Here is a 21857-nt window from a genome sequence, read left to right as displayed (position 1 = left end):
GCTGGCACCCCAGCACCCAGAACCAGTGGTGAAGGCCACTAGGAAGGCTGACGAGAGCACCATGGAACCTCACCTGTGGGCTAAGGTGGGTCCTGTCAGGGCAGTTGGATGCTCTAAGCAGGGACTCAGTGGGAACCAAGGCCTGATTTCAGGGAGCTCATAGTCTTAGGTCAGGAGGTCACAGCAGGCTGAGAGCACAAAGCCCCAAGGCATCCAGGCTGGGAGACTGTGGGGGAAAATCCAGGTTGGTGAAACCAAGCACTGGCTCAGGAAGGGGTGCAGGGTCCAGCCTGCTGGTGAGGTAGCACTGGATGCACTTGCTGCAGCAACAAATAGGCCCCGGTGCACAGTGGCTCAGCATGAGAGCCATGTGTTTCATAGCTATGGGACAATCCTTGGCAGGTGTTCCTGGATGGTCGAGGCTGTCCTCCACATGTGATCCAGGAAGCCAGCCTCCTCCCTACCCTTGAGTCTTGCATCCTCCTCCTGGGACCAGTGAGTGGGCCGGGCATGTTCCTTTCCTGGCAAAGGCAACAGTGCAAGGGATGTATGTCTTGAGATGTGGTCTCAGAACTGGCACGCCAACACTTCCAGCTCATTCTTTTGGCCAAAGCAAGTCATGTGGCCAAACCCAAGCTCCAGTGGCAGGGACATATGCCCCACTCACAGTGGGATGGACACTGCTAAGCCACATGGCACTGTGTATGAATAGAGGGAAAGGTGAAGAATTGGGGTCAGTGACACCATCAACAATAGGTAGATATTATCCCTCCTATTTTCTAGAGGAGGATGCTAATATCCAGAGAGGTTAAGCACCTGGATTTGAGCCACACAGCCAGACAGCCACAGATTCAGGATTCAAGCCCAATGGCTCTTGAACCCCCAAGTCCTGGTTCCTGCCAACACCATGTCACATCAAAACATAACTCTGCTACTGCTGGCATCATCAGGCAGCCATTTCCTGGTGACTGACTTTTAAATAAAATGTGGAGCGCACAATTTCCTGTACCTAATCTCTTTTACATTTGTCTCTTGTCTGGGCCACCATCTGTCCCTCCACTCTGCAGTGATGCTTCAGCAGTGGGGCAAGGCCTTGCCAGCCAGCTTCCGTCCACCTTCATTGCCACTTAGCAACCTACCGCAGATGCAAGGTTCCTGACACAGGATCCCATGATTAACAGATGCTGTTTAGTTAGCTTTATTTCCGTCGTGTTTATGGCCTCCCTGAGATTATCTTAATCCCGTAGCCCTCCAGAATATACATAATGCATTTGTGGCCATTTGCCTCCCTGGGGATTGGGAGGAAGAATGGGACTGTCAGTGACTCTCTCTTAGTCCCTCTAAGGCCAGACTTCATCTTGTAGAGAAGTTTCCAGGCTTAAGAGAGGCTGGGAGGTCAGAGGTGATAGGACAGCTCAGCAGGAGTAGGGAATATGAGAAATCCAGGGGAGTCTGCCTGGATTTTAATCCACTCACTGACTCTGTGACCCTAGGCAAGTTACATCATCTCTGTGCCTCAGTGTCCTCACCTGTAAAATGGGAATAATAATAATGCCTACTTCATGGAGTTGTTATGATGTTAAATGAGTTAATTCTTAGTCCCTACAACAGTGCCTTGCACACAGGGATTAAGTTATAATTAATTATAATTATATAGCTATTATATTGGGCTTCTGAGGCTCATCTTTTGCCCACCCCTCTAAGCATCACTTATTTTTCCCAAACATCAACACTGCTAATAGCAGTCTACATTTATGGAGTGCTTAGTGATGTCAGGCTCTTTGCATGCACTATCTCATTTAATTCTCACAACACCAAGAGGTCCCCATTGTACAGATGGGGAAACTGAGGTTCAGAGAGGTGGAGTGCCTTGCCCCACATCTAAAAGGTGGCAGAGCCAGGATTTGAATCAGAATTTGGACTGGGGTCCCTCTGACTCCAGCCCTGCTTCTTGTTGCCCCTAAATTATACCTGTATTCGGTCTGAGAGGAATGGAGATGGAGAGTAACTGACTCTACTTCCACTATGTCATTGCTTCTTCCAACCACCTCACTGGGGGCTTTACCACACTTCACAGTTGATGAAGCAGGTTCGGGAGGTGGAAGTGACTTGCCCAAGGACACGTGTAGGAATGGGACAGCCAGGAGTTGCTGCTCCATTTGAACTCATGTCTGACTTCAGACTCGATTTAGGCATCTGACCCTGAGATAGCAATTGATTCTGTGTCTGCAAGTGGCAGCGTAGTGATTCAGATCCCTGCCTCTGGACCCAATGCTCTTTCCTCTGCCTTTGTCCAAAGAAATTGCTGCCCAGAGAAGGAGAGAGGAGGAGAGAAAGGAGCTTTAAGGGGCAGGGCGTACCCCAAAGTCTAGCTTTGGGCTCACTCACTTATTGCCATCCAGCTTGGGTGCTGCCCAGAGTCATACTCTGGTCCCAGGGGGGCTCAGGCTTGGAGCTGGGGTTGGCGGATACACCAAGTGTCCACCAGGTGGGGCTTTTGCTAAAGGCCGTGCTCCCGGAGGTCCCAGGAGAGGCCTCGCTGCCCCACCCTGGAAAGTACAACTGGGCACACACACCACTGTACAATATACTCACCCACATGCAGCCTGTGCAAACCTGTGTGTGAGCACACAGGTGTGTTCCAGAGAATCTGTTTCTGGCTTGTGTGCAAATGTGCATGAATAGATGTGTGCACTGGCATGCAGGTGTGTATGTGTGTGCACGTACATGTGCAAATATGTACGTGTGTGTGTGCAAAAGCGGGTGTGGCACATGTGTGGTAGGTTAGACCTGAGGTCCTCAGGCTCATTTTAAAGTCTCTTTCCTAGACTGGAGGTGGGAGGCTGGGACAGATGACCTCTCAGGGTCCCCAATGCCTGGCACATTTGCCAAAGATCCTGATGGACACCAAGGATTTGCAACAAGAAGGGTCATGGTAGGAGGGCTAGATTTATTTCCTGGGTCAGGAAGTGTTTGAATTGGGGGGACTTTGCTGCCCCAGATGCTGAGTCTTTAGTCCACAGAGGTTTCTGGGGTTGGAGGAATGGGGACCCAACCTTCAAAGGAGAGCTTCTAGAGCCTACATTCTGAGCTCCCAGACCTCTGGAGAGTGTGGCTGGAGGCTGTGGGTACAAGGGAGACTCAGTTCTGGGATCCAACCCTGACTCAGCCCCTCACCCGCTGGGAAATGAATTCAAAGCCCCTCAGAGGAGTTAGAGGCAGCTGAGAAAGGGAAGCGGGTGGCATTCAGGGTTAAGAACTTAAGCCCCAGCATCAAACAGAACTGGATTTGACCCCCAGCTTTGTTGCTTACATGCTAGGTGACCTTGGGCAAGTCACTTGCCCTCTCTGAGCCCCCATTTCCTCAGCTATTAAAGGGAGGAAATGGCCATACTTACCTCCAAGTGCTGTTATGAGGAGGAAATTAGATAATGGGCAGAGCGAGCCGGGCTTGTGGAAAGCAGGTCATAAACGGCAACATTATCATTTTTTTTCGGTGCTGTGGGGCCAAGTGGATCATCTTTTGGTTCGTGGGAGCCAAGAGCTAGGACATCAGAAGCTCCAAGGAGGCTGAGGGAGTGGTATCTCAGGGACTGGCTGCCAGGGTGGCAAACACAGCCCCTCTTGGCTCTGATTTGTCTGAATGGCATCTTCCAGAAGGACCTTCATTCACTTCCCTCCTGCCCTGAACTTAGGCAGCAGGAAAAGCTAGAGCTAGGGTCAAGGCTTTTGCAGCAAGGCTACGAAAAGGTGCAGGTTTTCCCACCCAGCCTCCAAACCATGCTCAGCCATTGTCCTGTTGAATGAACTTGGGTGAGCTGTTCTGTCTCTTTGAGCCTCAGTTTGCTCATCTGTAAAATGGCACAGCCATGATAGATTGTGAGATTTGACTAGAATGTTAGTGAGGCCCCCAGTGCATAGTAGGCACCATTATGACAATGACGATGACAATGTCATGATTGGACAGGGGCAAAAAGGAAAGTGTAAGCATTCACATCTCCCCATCTTACCTAAGGAGAAAAAGAATTCTTTCTTTCTTTTTGGCTACTGGATGGTACTTTGCTGACTAGAGGAAATGTGAGAACCTCAGATTTGAAGAAGGAGGAGAAACTAGAGCAGGAGGGGGGACGGATATGGAGGAAGAGGGAGAAAGAGCTGGGGAAGATAGAAGCTGAGAGTGAGCGATGTGTGAGAGAAGACGGATGAGCTGTTTGAGAGGAGAGAGATTAAAAACAGAAATTGGAGCGGTTGCTTTAATGAAGGGAACTTTAGGGAAAGAAAGAAGCAAAAAAGGATTTTAAGGCATTAAGCTCTCCATGCCCCACCCCTTAAGAAAGCCAGCAGTAATAGTCTATACTCTTCATTGAAGCTTTAAGGGTCCAGTTTTGTGGAGTTTTATTTGGGTGGGGGTGGGGGTGGGCATGCTGAAGGGCTTTGTTGCTCTCCTCTGGACACGGGGAAGACCCTTGAGAGTTCATAGACCTGGGAGCCAAGAGAGGAATGGGTGCCCTAGTGGGCATGAAGCCAAGTGGGGACACTTGAGCCAGATGTATGGGATTTGGGAAAGGTGGAGAGCCAAACGGGTGCCCTCAATTCTGTGGTGGTTGTTTTGGGGGACTTAGATCACTGTCCAATTTGCACACTCTGCTGCTAAAGTAGGGGTGCAGAATTGGAAGGCAGATTTCTGCCCTGGAGCCAGCTTCTCAGGGGCTCAGGGAAGCTGTGTGCCTGAAGAAGAGCCTGTGCCAGTGGGGAGCAGTGTTCTAGAAATTCTAATTAGCTAATGTTTCTAAATCTCCTGGAAGCTGCCAGGTGCCAAGTGGTGTTTCATTCTGGGGATATTCAAAGAAAGTTCAGTCCTGGTTCTGGCCATAGATCCAGCTCTGAAAGGGACCCTGGGCTATTTCATGACCAGAGCTATTGGGATGCTTAAAAAAAACAAACAAAAAAAAAACCCAGACATGGCATAGTAAAGTCAGCTTAATAAGGATATATTTTCCAGTTCAAATGTTCTGTGCTTTTAGAAAAAAAGGAACGTGTTGAGTTTCTTTCTTTAAATTCATAGAGTTGCAGCCACCTCCACCTGGAGTTGATCTTTTTGTATAGTGTGAGGTAGGGATCTAATTCTGTTTTTTCCCATCTGGATAGCCAGTTGGCCCAGCACCATATTGAAAATGAAGTCTCTCCTTTACCCACTAGTTTACAATGCCAGTTCTGCCATCTCTTTGTGTAAGTTCATTCAATATTGGTGTGAGTCTGTGTCTAAGCTTTTAATTTTGTCCCCTGAGTCTCTTTGTCAGTCATTCTGCTCACTGTCTTTATTATTGAAGTTTTATAATAAGTCTTGATATATGATAGGAAAAGTTCCCTCATCTTATTATTCTTCAGAATTGCCCCTGCTGTTCTTGGCCCTTGCACCTTCATAAGAATTTTAAGATGGGCTCGTCAAGTCCTATGAAAAACCTTATTGGGATTTTCATTGGAATGGTCTTAAATTTACAGATTAATTTGGAGAGAAATGACATCTTTACCATATTACAGCTTGCAGCCCATGAGCATGGACGTCTCTCTATTTAGTCAGATCTTCTTTCATAGGCATCTCAAATGGATGTGATACTGTGCTATGTGTATCAATCAGGGGCTCAGGAAAAAACAGATCCCCTCCACCCCAACTGAATTAAGATTCCTGATGATAAAAGTAATTTGTAGTCATAAAAGAAATTAAGATGATGGTGTGGAAATTATGAGACCTCTAAAACCATTTTCCTCAACTAATGTCTGTTAACCAATTGATATCTAGTTTTCCTTAAATTTTTTCTAAGTAACATATTTTAAGCAAAGATGGGATTATTTATAATACTGTTGTAGAACCTGCTTATGTTCACTTTACCATATATCCTAGACATCTCTTCACCTCAACACATATACACACCCCTCATCTTTCTTAATAATTGAATAATATTCTCTGGTAGGTGTATTGGTCAGGGTCCCAGCAAAAAAAAAAAATCAGCTGGAATTTTTTTAATAAGACTATTTACAGCGGTGTGTGCTGGGGAATGTTAAGGCATCCAGATGCTAGCAAGAGAGGGAAGCCATTAACACCCCAGATCTGAAGAGATGTGAGGAGGGAGAAGTTACTGGGGCCCAGTGAGAGCAGAAGGACAGCTTGACAAGGGCTGTGGCTGTAGAAGGACCCAGCCACTGCCAGGACTAAATATCCCAACCTTTCTCTCCCCCTGCCTTCTTATCTCTTACCAGGGCCTCCCATTGTCCAAACCCAGCTGGAAGCCAGAGAGCAAGGAAACCTGGGAGATGTAGTCCATAAAGGTCAGATTCCTGGGACATTGGGCAGGGGATGGGGAGAGTGTGAGGAAAGGGAACAAAAGGAGAATAATCAGCACAGTGTGAATGTACTATCATTTGTTTAATTAGTCTATAACATGGGAGGGGAATCAGGCCAAGGGACCCTGTCCCTCTTGTGTTGTTCCTCTCCAGTTTAATTGGTAATTGAGAGTTGGCACATAGTTAAGGCTACAGCCCTTGCTTTCTGGGCATCTCCTTTTCCACTCATTCTTCCCATGAGAGGCATGGGAGGCTCAAATGCAAAGAGTCCTAGGCTTGATGTGAGTAAACCCAGGTATTAGTGCTTGTTCTGCCACCTTCACAACCATGTGACCCTGAGCCAGCCACTTCCTCTCTCAGGGCCTCATTCTTTCCATCTGCACTATGGGAATGCAAATCTCTGTCCTGTTTATTGTGAGACCAATAATAATGATAGCTACTAGATACAGCACATTTACATAATGCTTTAGATAGACTAACTCATTTAATCTTTATCACTTTGTACAGTTATTAGCACTGTTGTACATACAAGGAAAACGAGGCACAGAAAGGTAAACTAACTTTCTCAAGGTCACAGAGCTTGTAAGTGACTAGCTGGAATTCACATCTAGACAGTCTGCCTCCAAGAGTTGCAATCCTAAGCACTATGTTATGCTAACGATTTCTTTATAAAGCGTCCAACAGCCAGTAGGTGCTTAATAATGGTAGTGGTTGACAGCATTGTGTCAAGTGTTTTGCACGTAAGGAACTGCTGGCTTGGTTCTGTTGCCAGTCACTTCAGCCTCTGGATCTGAGACCTAACCATGGGCCAACTTCCAGGGACACACCCCTGCAGGTGTCAGCCAGACACTCCCATATCCCTTTCTCCTCTCCCAGGGCTAGAAAACTTCCAGATGAATTTGGAGTGTCTACTTGTCTTTCTTCCTGCCTGACAGCTGCGGTGGGCAGTGCAGAGCTACTGAAGGACATTTTCTTTTGTTACAGCTTTGATGCTGGAGATTTCGCATATCATTATGTTCGTGGCTAAGGACCTGCCATTATCTTCCCTGAGATTCTTGCACAGTTTTTGAATTTCCTAAAGGATCTGGCTCTTGGTCTGCTTGTGCTTTCAGGATGGGCTGCCCCAAGCCACCCTCTGCTTTCTCTGGGGTGGGAAGAGGGTGTCTTCTTTGCCATTGTAATTTTTAAAATACTTACCTTGATGTGTGGGTCTTTGACAATCAGGAATCAACCAGGAACCTGCTTAAGTTTTTGTATATCTGCGTACATGTGTGTTTGTGGCAGGGAGAATGTGCTAAGAACATGCAAAACAGCTTTTCTCAAAAATATTTAATATTCTAGTACTTTAGTTCCCAAATCCAAGGCTGATTGCTGAAAAAGTCTTGAGTTTCCTGGTTTCTTGGTCTTTCATTAAGGACCACCCATAATAATATCATTCCCTCAGCTAACTCCGTTCAGGGGGTAAACACTTAACTGCTTAATTCATTATCGCTGAGACTGAGATGGTAACAGATGCCGTTGGAACATAAGCCCCCACGTCTAATAAGGCACAGGCACACGATGCGCTTGGAATATGGTGGGGAGAGATGGCTGAAATTTATTTTTTGAATAAAGCAATAAGCCTCTAAGCAAAGCTAATATGTTTCAGCCCAGACAGAAAGACATGATCATTCAGTATTTATGTAGCAACCCATTCCTCAGTGGGACTGCAAGTTTCTACCATTAAGATTGTCAGAATTCTTCAGAGACCTACTGTATTAAGTCATTTAAAAATATCACAGACTTAAAACAATCTGAATTATTGGATTTTCTCGCTGCTCCTCAGTAAGCATGTTTGCTGTGGCAATTTCCTGCTCGGTCAAAGGTGCAGCCTACGTCAGTCAGGAAAGTACAAAAGTTCCATGCAGAATTTTTATTTGGAAGTCCAGTAGTCCCTAACAGCTGAGACAAAGTCAGGCATAAATTTAATTTATTATTTTTCTTTTAACTTCTTCTTTTGACATAATTTCAGATTCCCAGAAATGTTGCAAGGAGAGTACAAAGAATTTCTGTGTACCCTTTCTCTAGAGTCCTCAAATGTTATTTTGCATTATTTGCTATATCATTCTTTCTGTGTAGATAGATTTAGATAAATAAATAGATGCATATTACTTCTGTCTGTACTGTTTGAGAGCTAGTTGCAGACATGGTGGCCTTCCCTTTACCCCTAAATACTTCAATGTTCTCTCTGAAAACGAGGATATGTTGTTATATACCCACAGTACAATGATTAAAACCAGGAAACTAACATGATACAATACCATTATCTAATCTGTTGATTTATTCTAAATTTGCCATTGGCTCCAATTAATGCACTTTCTAGTAAAAGAAAATGCTGGATCATATGTTTTAATCGCTTGTCAAGTCTCTTCTGCTTTCTTTTTCTTTAAAATTTTTAAATTTTTAGAAGTTTTTGTCTGCATTGGGTCTTCCTCTAGTTGTGGAGAGCATGGGCTACTCTTCATTGTGGTGCGCAGGCTTCTCCTTGTGGTGGCTTCTCTTGTTGTAGAGCCTGGCACATATGCTCAGTAGTTGTGGCACGTGGGCTTAGTTGCTCTGCGGCATGTGGGATCTTCCCGGACCAGGGATCGTACCCGTGTCCCCTGCATTGGCAGGCGGGTTCTTATCCACTGTGCCACCAGGGAAGTCCCCTCTTTTGCTTTAATCTGGAATAGTTCCTCAGTCTTTCTGTGTGTTTCATGTGACACTGACATTTTTGAAGAGAACAGGCTGTTTACTTCTAGAATTACCCCTCCATTTGGGTTTGTCTGATATCGCTTCACAATTAGATTCAAATTATGCACTTTTGGCAGGAATACCACAGAAGTGGTGTTGTGTCCTTCTCCATACATCATATCAGGAGGTACATGATGTCAGTTTGTTCCATGACTGCAAAGTCAGACATAAATTTAAAATAATCTTGCATCAAAACCTTGATTTGTTAAAAATTGCTTTGAAAGGTTTCACACTCGCTCCAGATTTTCTACTACAGGTCTTTAAAAAAACAGACTCAAAGACAAGAAGCTGCAAGCTTTACAGATGCTCAGGAGAAAATGTGGCCATTAAAAAAAATTGCCATGCAATAGTTATGAAATTTCCCTAAATTCATTTTGCAGAATGAGAACTGTAATTTAAACGTGAAGTTATCGAGAGCTTAGATACACCACATATCACGTGCAATTTAATCTGGCAAGGAAACAGGCCACTCGGAATTGCTAACTAGGCCTAATTCATTACATCTTGGTGAATGCTGTACTTTTGGCCTTATGAGTCTTTCAACTTGTGCATTAATATATTTACCCAGGCCTCATGGAAGATGTATGGGGATGGTAACAGAAATACTGTATCCTTGTTTAAATCACATTATGTTTTTTAAACAGCTCGAGTGATTGCTCAGAAAGATCACACCTTCTTCTGAAGCATTTATGAAACAATTATTTACATTACATTAAAAACTTTAATTGCCTTGAAGCACGTGTTCCAAGACACAGATATTGGAAAATCATCAAAAATATCCATCACGATTCTTTCTTCTTTACAACTCTTCTAAACTTTATCTTTTTTATAACCCTCTGTATTGATCTATTGTCCCAGACCAAGAGTGATGTCAGAAGTCCAAGCTGGGTCATAAAAAGAGAATATAATTTCCGATTGCTGTCTATAAAAGCATATCTTTTGCCCAGAGAAAAAGGGGGGAAATGCCCCCTTTTGGGGTGGGATTTGGCAGGGGGACATGCCAGAGAGGGAGAGTGACCCCAGGGTCAGGAGAAGTGTTAGTTATGGAGGGGGTTGGGAGGTCTGAGTTCCTCCTGGGGTGGGGGGTGGGTAGGACGTTGGGAAGAGACTGGGGACCTCTCACTTGCACAGAGGCAAAAAGAGGGATAATGTAAAAGAAATCTAGTCACTTCTATTGTCCAGCATCCGAGAAATTGCAAAAGACCAGAATTTCCCTCTAGCTGGGCTAAAGACACTCATAATAAAGGAGGCCCATACTGCAAAGGACCTGGGGTCCCCAGCTAGGCTAAGGACCCCTGAATAATGATGGTAATGATAGCAGAAACCTCTGTAGTTGTTAATGATCCAGAGCTGGGCTAGGGCCCCCTCAACATATCATAACAATAAAAGCCAACCCACTGCGTGGAAAAGGGCTCAAGAGGTTTGGTAACCCTCTTTAATAATCATAACAATAAAACGGCCTCCCATTCTAAAGTTGTGAGGAGCCCATGTAATTGGACTAAAGGCTCCCGAAAATAATAACAATAACAAGAATCCCTATTGCAGAGGACCCCAGGAAAAAACCCAGTGCTATGGCCAAGACACCGCTCTGTAGTAATAATCCTAACAGTATCATAGCGTGGAAACTGCGCGCGGCAGTGGTGACATTTCCCACAACTCAGTGGCGCCCCCGGGCAGCTACCACCAGTCCTCTGGCCGGCTCCCATAAGCCCGCCGGCCGGCGAGTCTACACAGCTCGAGCTGCGGGCTGCTACCCTCGGATGCGAAGCTTAGCTGGCGGAGGAGCGGCGGCAGCCCGAGGCACGTGTTGTGTGTGCTCCGATTGCAAAAGAAAAAAAATGCATTGCAAACTATTAACTTTTTTTTTAAGTATGCAATGCCGGGGATGGGGGATAGACAGGTGCTAGGCGGGGGTAGGCGCCCCACGCGCCGGCCTCCTGCTGCCCCCCCCCCAAACTTCCCTTTGCATTGATCAGCACGTTACGTCTGTATTGATAAGTTTGCAAAAAGCCAAAGTCAAGTGCAATCGCGCGGCACACCGACCCCGGACTTGGGGGGGAGATGCAGCGAGCGCTCCGCGGGCCCGGGAGCCGGCTGCAGGCAGGGCAGCGGCGGCGCCAGCGCCTCTTGGAGAGGCTGCCTCCCCCCCCCGTCCCCTCCCATCCCATCCCCGGCCGCCTCCCCCCGGCGGGCACCGAGCTCCCCGCCCCGCGCGCTCCTCCCGCGCCCTCCGGGGGTCGGGGGGGCGCACGGCTCCCGGGCCCGGCGGCGGCGGCGGCGCGGCGGCGCCGAGGGGCTGCGGGTGGCAGGAGGCCGTGGGGCGCCCGAGGGGCCCCGAGCGGCGGCGCGCTGGGCCCGGGCGGCCGGCGGCGGCCCCGGGGCTGGGGGGAGTCCAGCCCGGATATTGAGTGCAGCCATTGAGAAAAGCCAAACTCTTGTGTGTGTGCGTCTCGAATAGCCCCCAAGATGGCCGCCAATGTGGGATCGATGTTTCAATATTGGAAGCGATTTGATCTACGGCGACTCCAGGTTAGTGCGGGCAGCACTGGCCGCGCGGCCGTGGGGAACCCTCGGGCGCGCCCTGGGCGCACTGGGGAGGTACCCGGGAGGGCGGTCGGGCGCCCCAGGGAGGCGGGCGGCGGCTGCTGGGGCTCGCCGGGGCTCGACTGCCCGCTGCCCATCGATAGGTATTAGGAATTGATCTCGCCGCTGCTCTTTGTTCGGTTCAATCATCGATTAGCCGCCGCGACCATGGAGAAGCGCTAGCGAGCCCACGGCCCGGGGAGCGAGGCGGCGGGCGAGCGGCGGAGTGAGGCACGGGGAAGGCAGGGTCTGCGGTCCCAGGCAGGGGGCTGCTGGCGGGACCACCGGCAACCCCCCTTGCGCCGCACTTTGCGCGCCTCCCAACTTCGCGGCGCCCGGGGAGGCCGCGGAGCGCGCCCAGTGCCTGTCCGCGCCCGGCTCGGGTTCGGGCGAGGGAGGGAGGGAGCTGGCGGGCTGGGAGGAGGAGGAGGAGGAGAGGGGGGAGGCATCCGGGGTTGGCGAGGAGGCGGCTCCGCGCCCCGTCGCCCGCCGGCACCTCCACCGCCCGCCTGGCTGCGCAGCCCGGACGCGCAGCCACCCGGGGGCCGCTGCTGCCGCCCCAGCCGCTACAGCCACCATCGCTGGACTGGCCGCCTACACCGGCAGACCTCTCCTTGGGCCGGGTTCTAGGGGTTCGTCTTTGCTTCTTGTCTTATTCCTGCTTCCGACCTCTTTCCAAGTCTAGATGGGGACGGGCGGTGGAGATGGGCCCGGGGCGCGCGCAAGTTTGCGCTCCTGCCTCGGGGGCCTTGGAGAACCGGGAGCGGAGCAGAGCAGGTGACTCCAGGCTCTCGGGCCCACAGGAACTTTTAAATGGGAAATTCCCTAGCTGTCTTCTACCTCCTGCTTTTCCTCCCCGACACTCCTCTCTTTTCTCCTTTCTCCAGCCTCTTCTTTCTTTCTCTCTCTTCTTTCCTTCTTCCTCCCTAGAGTGACTCCCTCCCAAACTCCGGCACTTTATCCCCATTCCACCTTTTCCTGGGAGTCTGTCTCCTCCAGATTTGGGGGTATTCTCTGCTGACCCAATAGGAGGCCGAGCTGGGGGGTGGAATCTCAGAGAGCTGCGCGCTGGAGGCACAGCGCTAGCCTCTGTCCTTTCCCAGGTGCCCCAGGATGCTCCAGACAAGCCCCCCAAACTCAGGAGTCTCACCAAGGTGCGGTGGGAACAAGGGGCGGGGAAGTGGTGCTGATAACGGGCGATTAAAGCATCCTGCCTTGGCCTTGACATTCTCAGAAGAAGGGAGAGCATCAGTCTGGAGATAAAAAGGGACCCACTTTTTTTTTTTTTTAATCCGCCTGCAAATCTCGTCAAGTTTCTTCTGATAAGTAGTTACAGTACCCCCTTCCTCCTGGTGGCTTCCCAACCCCCCTCCTTCCTAACTCCTCACTCCCTGCAGGCCCCCTCCCTCAAAGCCATTGAGCTGGAGAGAAAATCGGGGCACTCAGGCATGCAGTTAATAACTGCGAGTGCCTTGCAATTCCAGGTCGTCGCTCGAGTTGGGGCTACAGTTTGGTGGCCAGCTGAGGCGGGCAGGGCTGTGAGCTGTGCTTGCTGGTTTAAATGATGCTAAAGTGGCCTTTCTGGAAGAGTGGGGGATGGGGGGAGAGAGAGAGAGGGAGAGAGGGAGCGAACGGGAGAGAGTTGGGCAGCCACATTGGGCTTGGCACGAAGGCCAATGGTAATTGTATTCCCTGCTAATGTTTGTAAATGAGACCCGGGCACGGCTGGGGGACAGCGTCTTTATTTATGATTGATGTTCTGTAACATAAGGAATGACAAGAACGTGGCAGATGAGAGAAGAGGAACCAGAAGGGCTGGTGAAAGCCCTTTGCAGGGTCCTATTGTTATTCTGGGCTGGAGAAAATTTCCGTGGCGAGATTTGCAGCGCTGGTATTTGCTCCCGGTTGGCCAGAATGTCAGTTAACACAATTTTCATTAGATAACTCGTTTTCAATCCGGGGAGCTTGGGCTGCAACCGGGAGGTAGAGTGAGACCTGGGGCTGGATGCTGAGGGGTGGGTGCGGCTCCCAGGGGGCTGATTTCTGAGCTGGAGTGGAGGGGGTGTTGAACCTCACTCTTTTCCTTCTCGGGCTCAGGGGTCTTTTGTGGAGCTGTTGGGGTCACCCAAATCTTGATTCCAGTTGGACTGTCATTGATCTGAGAACCCTTTGTTAGGGTTTTAGAAGATGCTGAGGTGGAAAAGCAAATTTGAACTGGAAAGGATGAAGGTGGGGTTGGTGGAGAGCCTCGTTCAGGTGATGGGGATACAGGGCCAAGACGTCTCCCTGCACAGGGTGTATACATAGGGTGTGGGAGGGGTGGGTGTGTTCATTAAGACAATGGCTGGTGTGTCTGGCACGAAAGGAGAAGGCTCTGGGGAAGGGGTTAAGCTCATTTACATGGATATTAAGTGTGTGTGTGGGTCCCTGTGGGAGTTTGAAAAGCTGCACACTTTTAGAGAGCAGAGAGGTAAATGTGGCAGCGGTGGCCGAGTGTAAACATTGAGGCCCTCACATCTGCTGTGGTCCCCACCCTTGTCCTGAAATGTTCAGTTGTTCCCCTGCCCGGTAGGCCGACACCTCCCCCTGCAACCCCGCGTATTCTCACTGATGGCATTTTGTCGGAAACAGATTATGAGCCTAAGCACTTTTGCCTGGGATCATCTCTTGTGCATAATGCTAATGACTCTGGTGCCATACTTTTGTTTTCATTTTTTTCCCTTCCCACTTTCCTCTCCTCTGGGAGATAGCCAGAAGGGAAAACTTCAGCCGGCTCGTTCCAAGATCTGGGTAGGAAAGGTGGGTCCCCACCCCAGGCCCTGTGCAGGCCAAGAGCTTTGGGCCCACTCTTCACGTGGCCCAGCTGCTTATGAGTGTGAGGTGTGTGGCTTCAATTCAGTGGTTTCATGCAGCCTAGTTGCTGAGTGTTAAAGTGGCCGAGGCAGCAAAGGAGGCCTGTGTCCCCAGGCCAGACCATGCTGCTGACGCCACCCTGATCCTGGCAAGAAAGGTGACCTTGTACCGGCCTGCGCACAGCCCTCCGGAAGTATACATTTTTCAAATATAGAAGCAGTCCGGTTATTATTTCTTCCAGTGCCATCTCTGGACACAGCGGGGCTGTTTTCCTAGGATGGAAGTCAGTCAGCAGTCTTAATGACTTGAGGGCTGATGATGGTAAAGATGCTGTGACATTTGGTACCCTACTCCAGGATCCCTGAAACTGCTTCTCCCTTTCTCTGCTTGTTCTTTTTTTTTTCCTCTGCAGCTAGCAGTCCAGGAAACGAGAAGAGAAAAAAATTCTATCTCAGAGTTGATGCTAGGCATGTTTCATTTGGTTATAAGATTGCTTTATGGTGAACATTACTAATGCAGTATTTTTTTATGGCTTTTCTGTGTATAATCGTCATAACTGGATTCATACCTTTGTGATTTTCTTTTTCTGCTTCACTTTGCCACTTTTTTTATGATGCTCTGGGTCCAGTCTCCTGTGATATTTTTTTTTTTGTCTTTGAAGAGGGTTAACAAGAGTTGGTGCCCAGTCCAAATGCACATCTACGTTTCTTGGGAGGAAAGAGGTTGGGTGGAGGGATCATACAGTACGAATTCCGCTTGGGGTGTGAACATTTAGGGAGGAAGACTGACGGGTCGAGTGAGAGAAGCTGGACTTTTTGTAAGGAGTTTGGAGAAACTTCTGGGAAGGCTCAGTTTCTTGGCGCCTGGGAGATGGGACTTGATGGAATGTTTTTCCCTGCTCAAAGTTTAGAAAAGAGCGTGGATGTGATTAAAATATTATAACCTTATGATATTCTGAAGTGCATAAGTTTTACATATCAGCCACAGAGAGTTTAGACATCCATTAGAGCCTCTGACAGCTTGACTTATCTAAATGTGCTATCATTTAACAATGTGTCAAAATTCCTCTCTCTTTAGATGACAGCAGTAAATAAGCTATCAGCCCTGTTGGCGGAATCCTAACTTTGGAAACTTTGCTGTAATAGAATTGCTGCCGGGGTGGGGAGCACGAGCAGACCAGGCTTGGCGTGGCCCAGGCCCAGGCCCAGGCCCATGCGATGGCTGGCATTGGGCAAGGGCTGTGGGAGGTTGGAGGGGGAGGAAAGGGAGAGCTGGGAGGCAGAGGGTGTGAGGGGAGATTTCTAGCAGCAGCTCTGTGAATATGACGACCAAACCATCGGTCAGCCCCCGGACCCTTCCAAGTCCAGCCAGTGGGTGACCCTATTCCATCTGCCTCTCCAATTCATTGGAAGCCACACCCTGTGGGCCTTTTTTGCAGAAGGAGCTAGAAACAGGTGTTGAGAATTTATTTAAAGAACTCAGCAGTCTTTTCTGGGCATCCCAAAATTCTGGATTCTCAACTCGACAGAAATTGCTTCCCGAAGATGGGCTCTCTCTTTGAGTGCTGGAAGAAAAACGAGCAACGTCTCATCCCTGACCGCTTTTGCTGTTGGAGGTCTCGAAGTTTCTTTTATTAATACCTGAATTCACTGTAGAAAATCGAGAAACCACGGACAAGCCTAAAGAAGCAAATAAGCGTCTCAGTGGGTTATTTCAGATGAGCACGGTGTTATTTTGACCAGAGGGAACAGGTTTTCTGATGGTGATGGTGCTTTTTCTTTTTTTTTTCCTTCCTTTTTCTTTCTTTCTCCTTCTTCTTTTTTAAAAAAACTCTTTTGTTAAAAGGTGGATTCTGTCTTCGAACTTGACATTCTGTTGTGGTAACCTTTCTTCCATCAGATGGGATTTAAAACGTGAGCACCTTGGCTGGTGCTAAATTTGGTCCTGGATGATGGTGGACATGGCTGTCCAGGAACTGTGGTTTTCTCTGTTGCTTTCTGAAAGGGCTGAATTTCTGGTGGCTTCCAGATATGTAATTCAGAGACTGAGTCTGGCAGAGGTTGAGCATGGGAAGGGGACTGAGGTGGTGGCCTACCTTTGTTCCTGGCTTAGGAATTCAGGGTTCAGTCTTTGGTTTGATTTTTCTGTCTTGGGGGTGCTCTTTAGTAATGACAGTGGCTTATATTGAAGATGTCGGGGAACGTGGAGGTAGTAGATGGAGAGGAAGGGCCCCAAGAGGAGCTAAAAGGTGCAGCCTCTAGCACCCCTGGGTGAATCACCCAACATTCCAAGCGTCCCATTTCTTAATCCATCACACGGCCTAGCTGTGCGCATCTGGTCTGCTGTACTAGTTGCTGTAAAGGGGAAGGATGCTGACATACTTTGTGTGCCAGTTAAACATGTTGTCTTCTAATGACCTGGGGGCCCGTTCTGGCGGTGAGGGGGAGCTATTGACCGTTTAAACAAATTTTTGAGACAAGAAATTATGTCTAAGATGGAGTTCTTGGTTTCTAAGCCTTGCAGATCCATTCACAAAAATCATTTGTAGCGTTTTGTAGGATATGAACAATCTATTCCTGTCATACTTAAAAGTTTAAAATCCAGACTCCTTTCCCCTGGTTATAAGGCTCCCGTAATCTGCGCCCCCTGTTATCTCTCTGGCTTCATCTCCAGTCTCTCTCCTTCTGCACACTCTGCTCCAGTCACAATGGTCTTTTTGTCCCTTAAACACAGCAAGCACATTCTTACCTCAGGGACTTTGCACTTGCAGTTCCCTCTGCCTGGGACTCTTTTTCTCCAGATCTTCTCGTGGCTGGCTCCTTCTTTTCGTTTGGTCTCACCCCAAATACCTGAAGAAGCTTCCACTACCCTTTTTACCCTTTAATGTGTAAATGTGCTTCCACGTCTCTAATGATGGTGTTTCCCTGAGGGTTTTGACCTCATAACCTTCTCAGGGTGTGGCATCTCTCTAGACTCTTTAGGAAACCACCTAGGTCTGCCATCAGGGTTGCCAAACTTTTTCTGTGAAGAGGCAGATAATAATATGCTTTAGACTTTGTGGTCTCTGTTGCAAGCACTCAGTTCTGCTACTATGGCATGAAAATAGCCATAGACAATAAGAATGAATGGAAATGGTTATATTCCAATAAAACTTTACAAAAACAGGTGGTGGGCTGGATTTGGCCTTAGGGCAATAGTTGCTGAGCCTGGTCTACTGGTCTATGTGATGGCTGTGGCATGGCCAAAGTGTTTCACTTTTCAGTTGAGAGTATTGGGGTAGATCAAACTTAGTTCTAGAAACTTGTTCCATACTTTTTCCCTCAAGAGGGAAGTACGAGGAGCCAGGATGGTGAAGGGCCCCTGTCTGGCTTCCAATCCTGGCTCCATCATCTACTGGCCATGTGATTTTGGATGGGTCACTTAACCTCTCTGAGCCTTATTTCCTTGTCTCTAAATGGGACTAACAGTAGTCTTCACCTTTTAGGTTGTTCTTAAAGATTAAAGCACTTTAAATGTGAAAGTGCTTAGCACAGTGCTGGGCACACAACTACTGTTCCGTATGTGTCTTCTTATTGTTGTTGGTATTTTTAGAGAGTAAGAGAGGGGTGAGAAAACCAAATAAGCAGTGGATCCCGGAACTTGCTGGCCTTGAAAGCTTGTTTTAGAGATTACTGGGCACTTTTTCTCTTCTCTTTTACTCCATTGGGGGCTTACTATATTAATATATTACTAATATTGTATGGGATGTCTTATATTTTGGGAGCTCTGAGCACAGAGGTTGCAGACTGGGAGCTATGTCTGGCCAACGGATGTATCTGTCTCGATTAGTGCAATATTTTAAAAACACTTTTGTGTACGTTTGTCAGCATTTAAAACATAGGAGATGTTACCTAAGAAATTCAGATGTCCAGTATCCCATATAAATCAAACGCTCTGACCACACCTGGCAGGAGGTGGAGACCTGGCAAGGGCATGCCAAGCAGAGGGAACAGTGGTGCCAAGGCCCTGGGTTGAGGGTCTGCGCTGGGTCAGGTCAGCTGTAGGGGTCATGAGGAGGGTAGCTGTCAAGGCCACTGGCTGCCTTTCTCCAGGTGCCTAGTGTCAGAAGAGGCGGCATTTCCAGAAAAAACAAAAGGCCCTTGACAAGCTTCATGAATATACATGATTAGCCCTCTGTCTCTGCTTTTCCTCAGTAGCTCAGTCACCCTCAAAGTGGGCCAGTGGCTGCCCCCGCCTTCCCAGTCCTTTCCCTATATACCCCCTCTGCCATCCTTCAGTCCAGCCAGATGAAACAGCAGTTCCAGGACACGCATTTGTCATTAAAAAGAAAGAAAGAGAGAAAAAAAATCAATCCTTCAGCCTCTTTGGCCTGAGCTGGTTGTCTGCCCGAGACGCCCGGAGCCAAGCAGTGCTTAAGACTCTGGGCCGCTGTCGCTCGAACTGGACGGGGTAAATGGCTCCCCAGGAACCATTACGGTCGATAGACTTGTCCAGCCAGCTGTTTGGAGTGTGGGTGCTGCAGACAGGACCACAGGGGTCACCAGGGCAGCCAGGTCGAGGGCAGGTATCCCTGAGTAAGGTGGTCACTCAGAGGCCACTCTGCTGGGGGCACCTACTCGGGGTGCTTGTCCATTATGAGTGTCTGTGGGCTCTAGGTATCTGAGGGGTGTAGTGTGGGCTGCAAACTCAAGCCCTGCAGCCTCCCATTCCCAAAGACATTTAGTGAGGACTCTGGAGCCACGGGGCCTGGCTCTAGTCCCAGCTCTGCCACTTACCAGCTGTGTGACCTTGGGCAAGTCACTTAACCTTTCTGAGCCTCGGTTTTCTCTTGTGTAAAATGGGGATAATAGTAGTATCCACCTCCTTAAGGATTGTGGATTAAGTGAGTTAATGCACGTGAAGTGTGAAATCCGTGCCCAGGACATAGATGTGCTATATAATGTTAATAATAATAACTGCTATTGTCCTTCAGTCTGGAAATGTATATTCACCACTCACAGTGTAAGTTATAACTATAACTAATAACTGTGTAAATAATAATAAGAAAATAGCATAAATACTATAAGTAATAATAATATACCGGAGATATCACAGTGAACCAGAAGACAGAGTGCCAGCTCTCACCCAGCCTGCAGACAATGGGGGTGTGGGTGCACGTCTCATTGGACAGATGGGTGTGTAGTCACACAGGGGGATTTGATTCTGAGACAGTAGGAGGCAAAAGAACTGCCTGAGTCTGGGGGAGCCTTCCTGGAATAAGTGATGCTTCAGCCGAGGTGTCAAGGACAAGGTCAGGGAAGAGCATCCCAGCAGAGGAAATGTGCTAAGACCTTGAGGTGGGTGGAAAAATAGTGCATGCAAGGAATTGAAGGAAGGCAGTGAGGCTGGTCACAGATTCTGAGTGGCTCTTGGACCCACCTTCATCCTCAGTCTTGCCATCTGTCAGTTGGGAGTAAGGATGAACCATAAAATAAGATTATTTAGCACATGTGTGGCCCGGAATGAATCTGTCTCAGTGGGTACTTAGTAAACTGTCAAACACCATAAAAGCCTTGGGTATTGCTTTTATTTTTTAATAAGGTATTCAAGCCCAATTCTTGCTCTTTTGCAAAATGCCCCCCACCATCCTCTGTTTATCTCGTGATCACGCACGGGGCAGTCAGGATTCAAATCCCAGTTCTGCTCCTTCCTAGCTGCATGCCCTTGGGCAAGTTATTTCCCCTTTCTGAGACTTGGTTTTCTCAGCTATAAGATGGATACAATAATGGTACCTTCCAGTGGCGGCCATGAGAATGCACCTTGCATACCTTTGACTCTAGGGAGTGTGATAGGCAGGTGGCACCAGATAACTGCTCTTGGAGATCACCCCACAAGTGCCACAGCCAGGAGCTGAGTTTAGCAGGGACTAAAAGCAGACCTGTTCCTGGGACACACAGGACTCCTTTGCAGGCTCCAGACTCCTCGGCAGTCTAGGATGCTTCCACAAACCAGCCAACCTACCTACCAACTTCCCTTCCTTCTTCCCTCCCTCCCTTCCTTCATTCCTTCTCTCCTTCATTCTGGCTCCCTCCTGCAGGCGCAGGCATTGATCCTGATAAATCTCTCTGTCTTGTAATCCTCCCTTTGCGTCTGCTTCTCAGAGGATCACACTTCCCTACAGGAAAGATGAAGTGAGGTTTGGACATCTACCTAAGGCACCTAATACATTGGAAGTGCTCAGTTGAGGTATCTTTTATGTCTTGTTGGGAGCCTGGGGGGTGTCACTCTCAACGTTGTCTCTTCCCGGTTGCCTGTTCTTACCTGGCCCACTGTGATTAGGTCCCCCCTTCCCTTTTTCATCCCTCCATTATCTCTCACTCTCATTTCCTGCCACTCCTCCCCTTTTTATTCAAGCACTCTGGCCTCCTCACTGTCCCTTGAACACACCAAACATTCCAACCTCAGGGCCTTTGCACTTGCTGTTCCCACTGTGTGGGAAACGCTTTCCCAGACATCTCCTTGGTTCTGTCTCAGTCCCTTCAATCCTTTGCTTAAATATCACCTCTTCGGAGATGTCCTCCCTAAGCTCTCTTTCCAAAATAGCCTCCCCCCATTTCTTTACCACCATCTGCTTTACCTGGGGAGGGCAAGGACATAGTAAGTTCTTAATAAATATTTGGATGATGGAGTGGATGGTTACCACAGGAAGGGTGAGGTGAGGGCAGCTGCCTTGACTCCACCTTGGGGGGTGGTCCTGGGGGACCCAGCTCCTCCCAGGTCCCCAGCTTCTTTACCCTTTACCTTCTTGAAAGTCTCTCACTCTGTGATTGGGAATTGGGCACGGGCCTCAGACTCACAGTGAACAAAGATTTATCTTTAGCTCTGTGAGTCTCGCTTTAGAAACTGGTGACCCCAATTCCAGCCTGGGAGGTGGCTCCCATCCTAATTAATAAATCCATTAATTAATTTCTGGCAGGCTGTGGACCATCAGTGGTGGTTTGGTGGCCTCAGTCACAGACAGCTCAAAGCAGGTCCCTGCAGCCGGTGAGATGGCTGTTATGGGGGACACAGATAGCCAGTTAACACGCTTTTGGACCCAGATGACATTCTTCTCCCAAAGCCTGGTTCGTGGGCCCATCTGATCAACCCAGCAGGCGTCAAAGAGGGATCAAGTTCTCTGGACGCTAGAGTTGAGGGGATTTCCTGCTCAGCATCCCCTGGGACTCCTAGTTTACAGTCAGGCAAGAGGTCAGGATCGGAGTCTCCCCTTTCCTTTTGTGGTGGAAGGACTCTGTCCGGGCCTCGGTTTTCCTGTCTAAAATGGA

General features: G+C 48.6%; 1 protein-coding gene across 1 annotated transcript in view; it reads left to right on the top strand.

Moving 5' to 3' along the window:
* Window positions 1–11332: 11332 nt before the first annotated feature.
* CUX2 (cut like homeobox 2) overlaps window positions 11333–21857 on the top strand; it is a 263849-nt gene continuing 253324 nt past the window's right edge. The window contains exon 1 of the mRNA XM_079942084.1: window positions 11333–11646. Coding sequence (XP_079798210.1) covers window positions 11584–11646 — 63 coding nt within the window. The 5' untranslated portion in view covers window positions 11333–11583. The remainder of the gene's footprint in view (window positions 11647–21857) is intronic.

The sequence above is a fragment of the Stenella coeruleoalba genome (assembly GCF_951394435.1).
Source record: "Stenella coeruleoalba genome assembly, chromosome: 14".
NCBI lineage: Eukaryota > Metazoa > Chordata > Mammalia > Artiodactyla > Delphinidae > Stenella > Stenella coeruleoalba.
The sequence above is the reverse complement of the archived record's forward strand: the minus strand, read 5'-3'. Positions and strand labels throughout refer to the sequence as shown.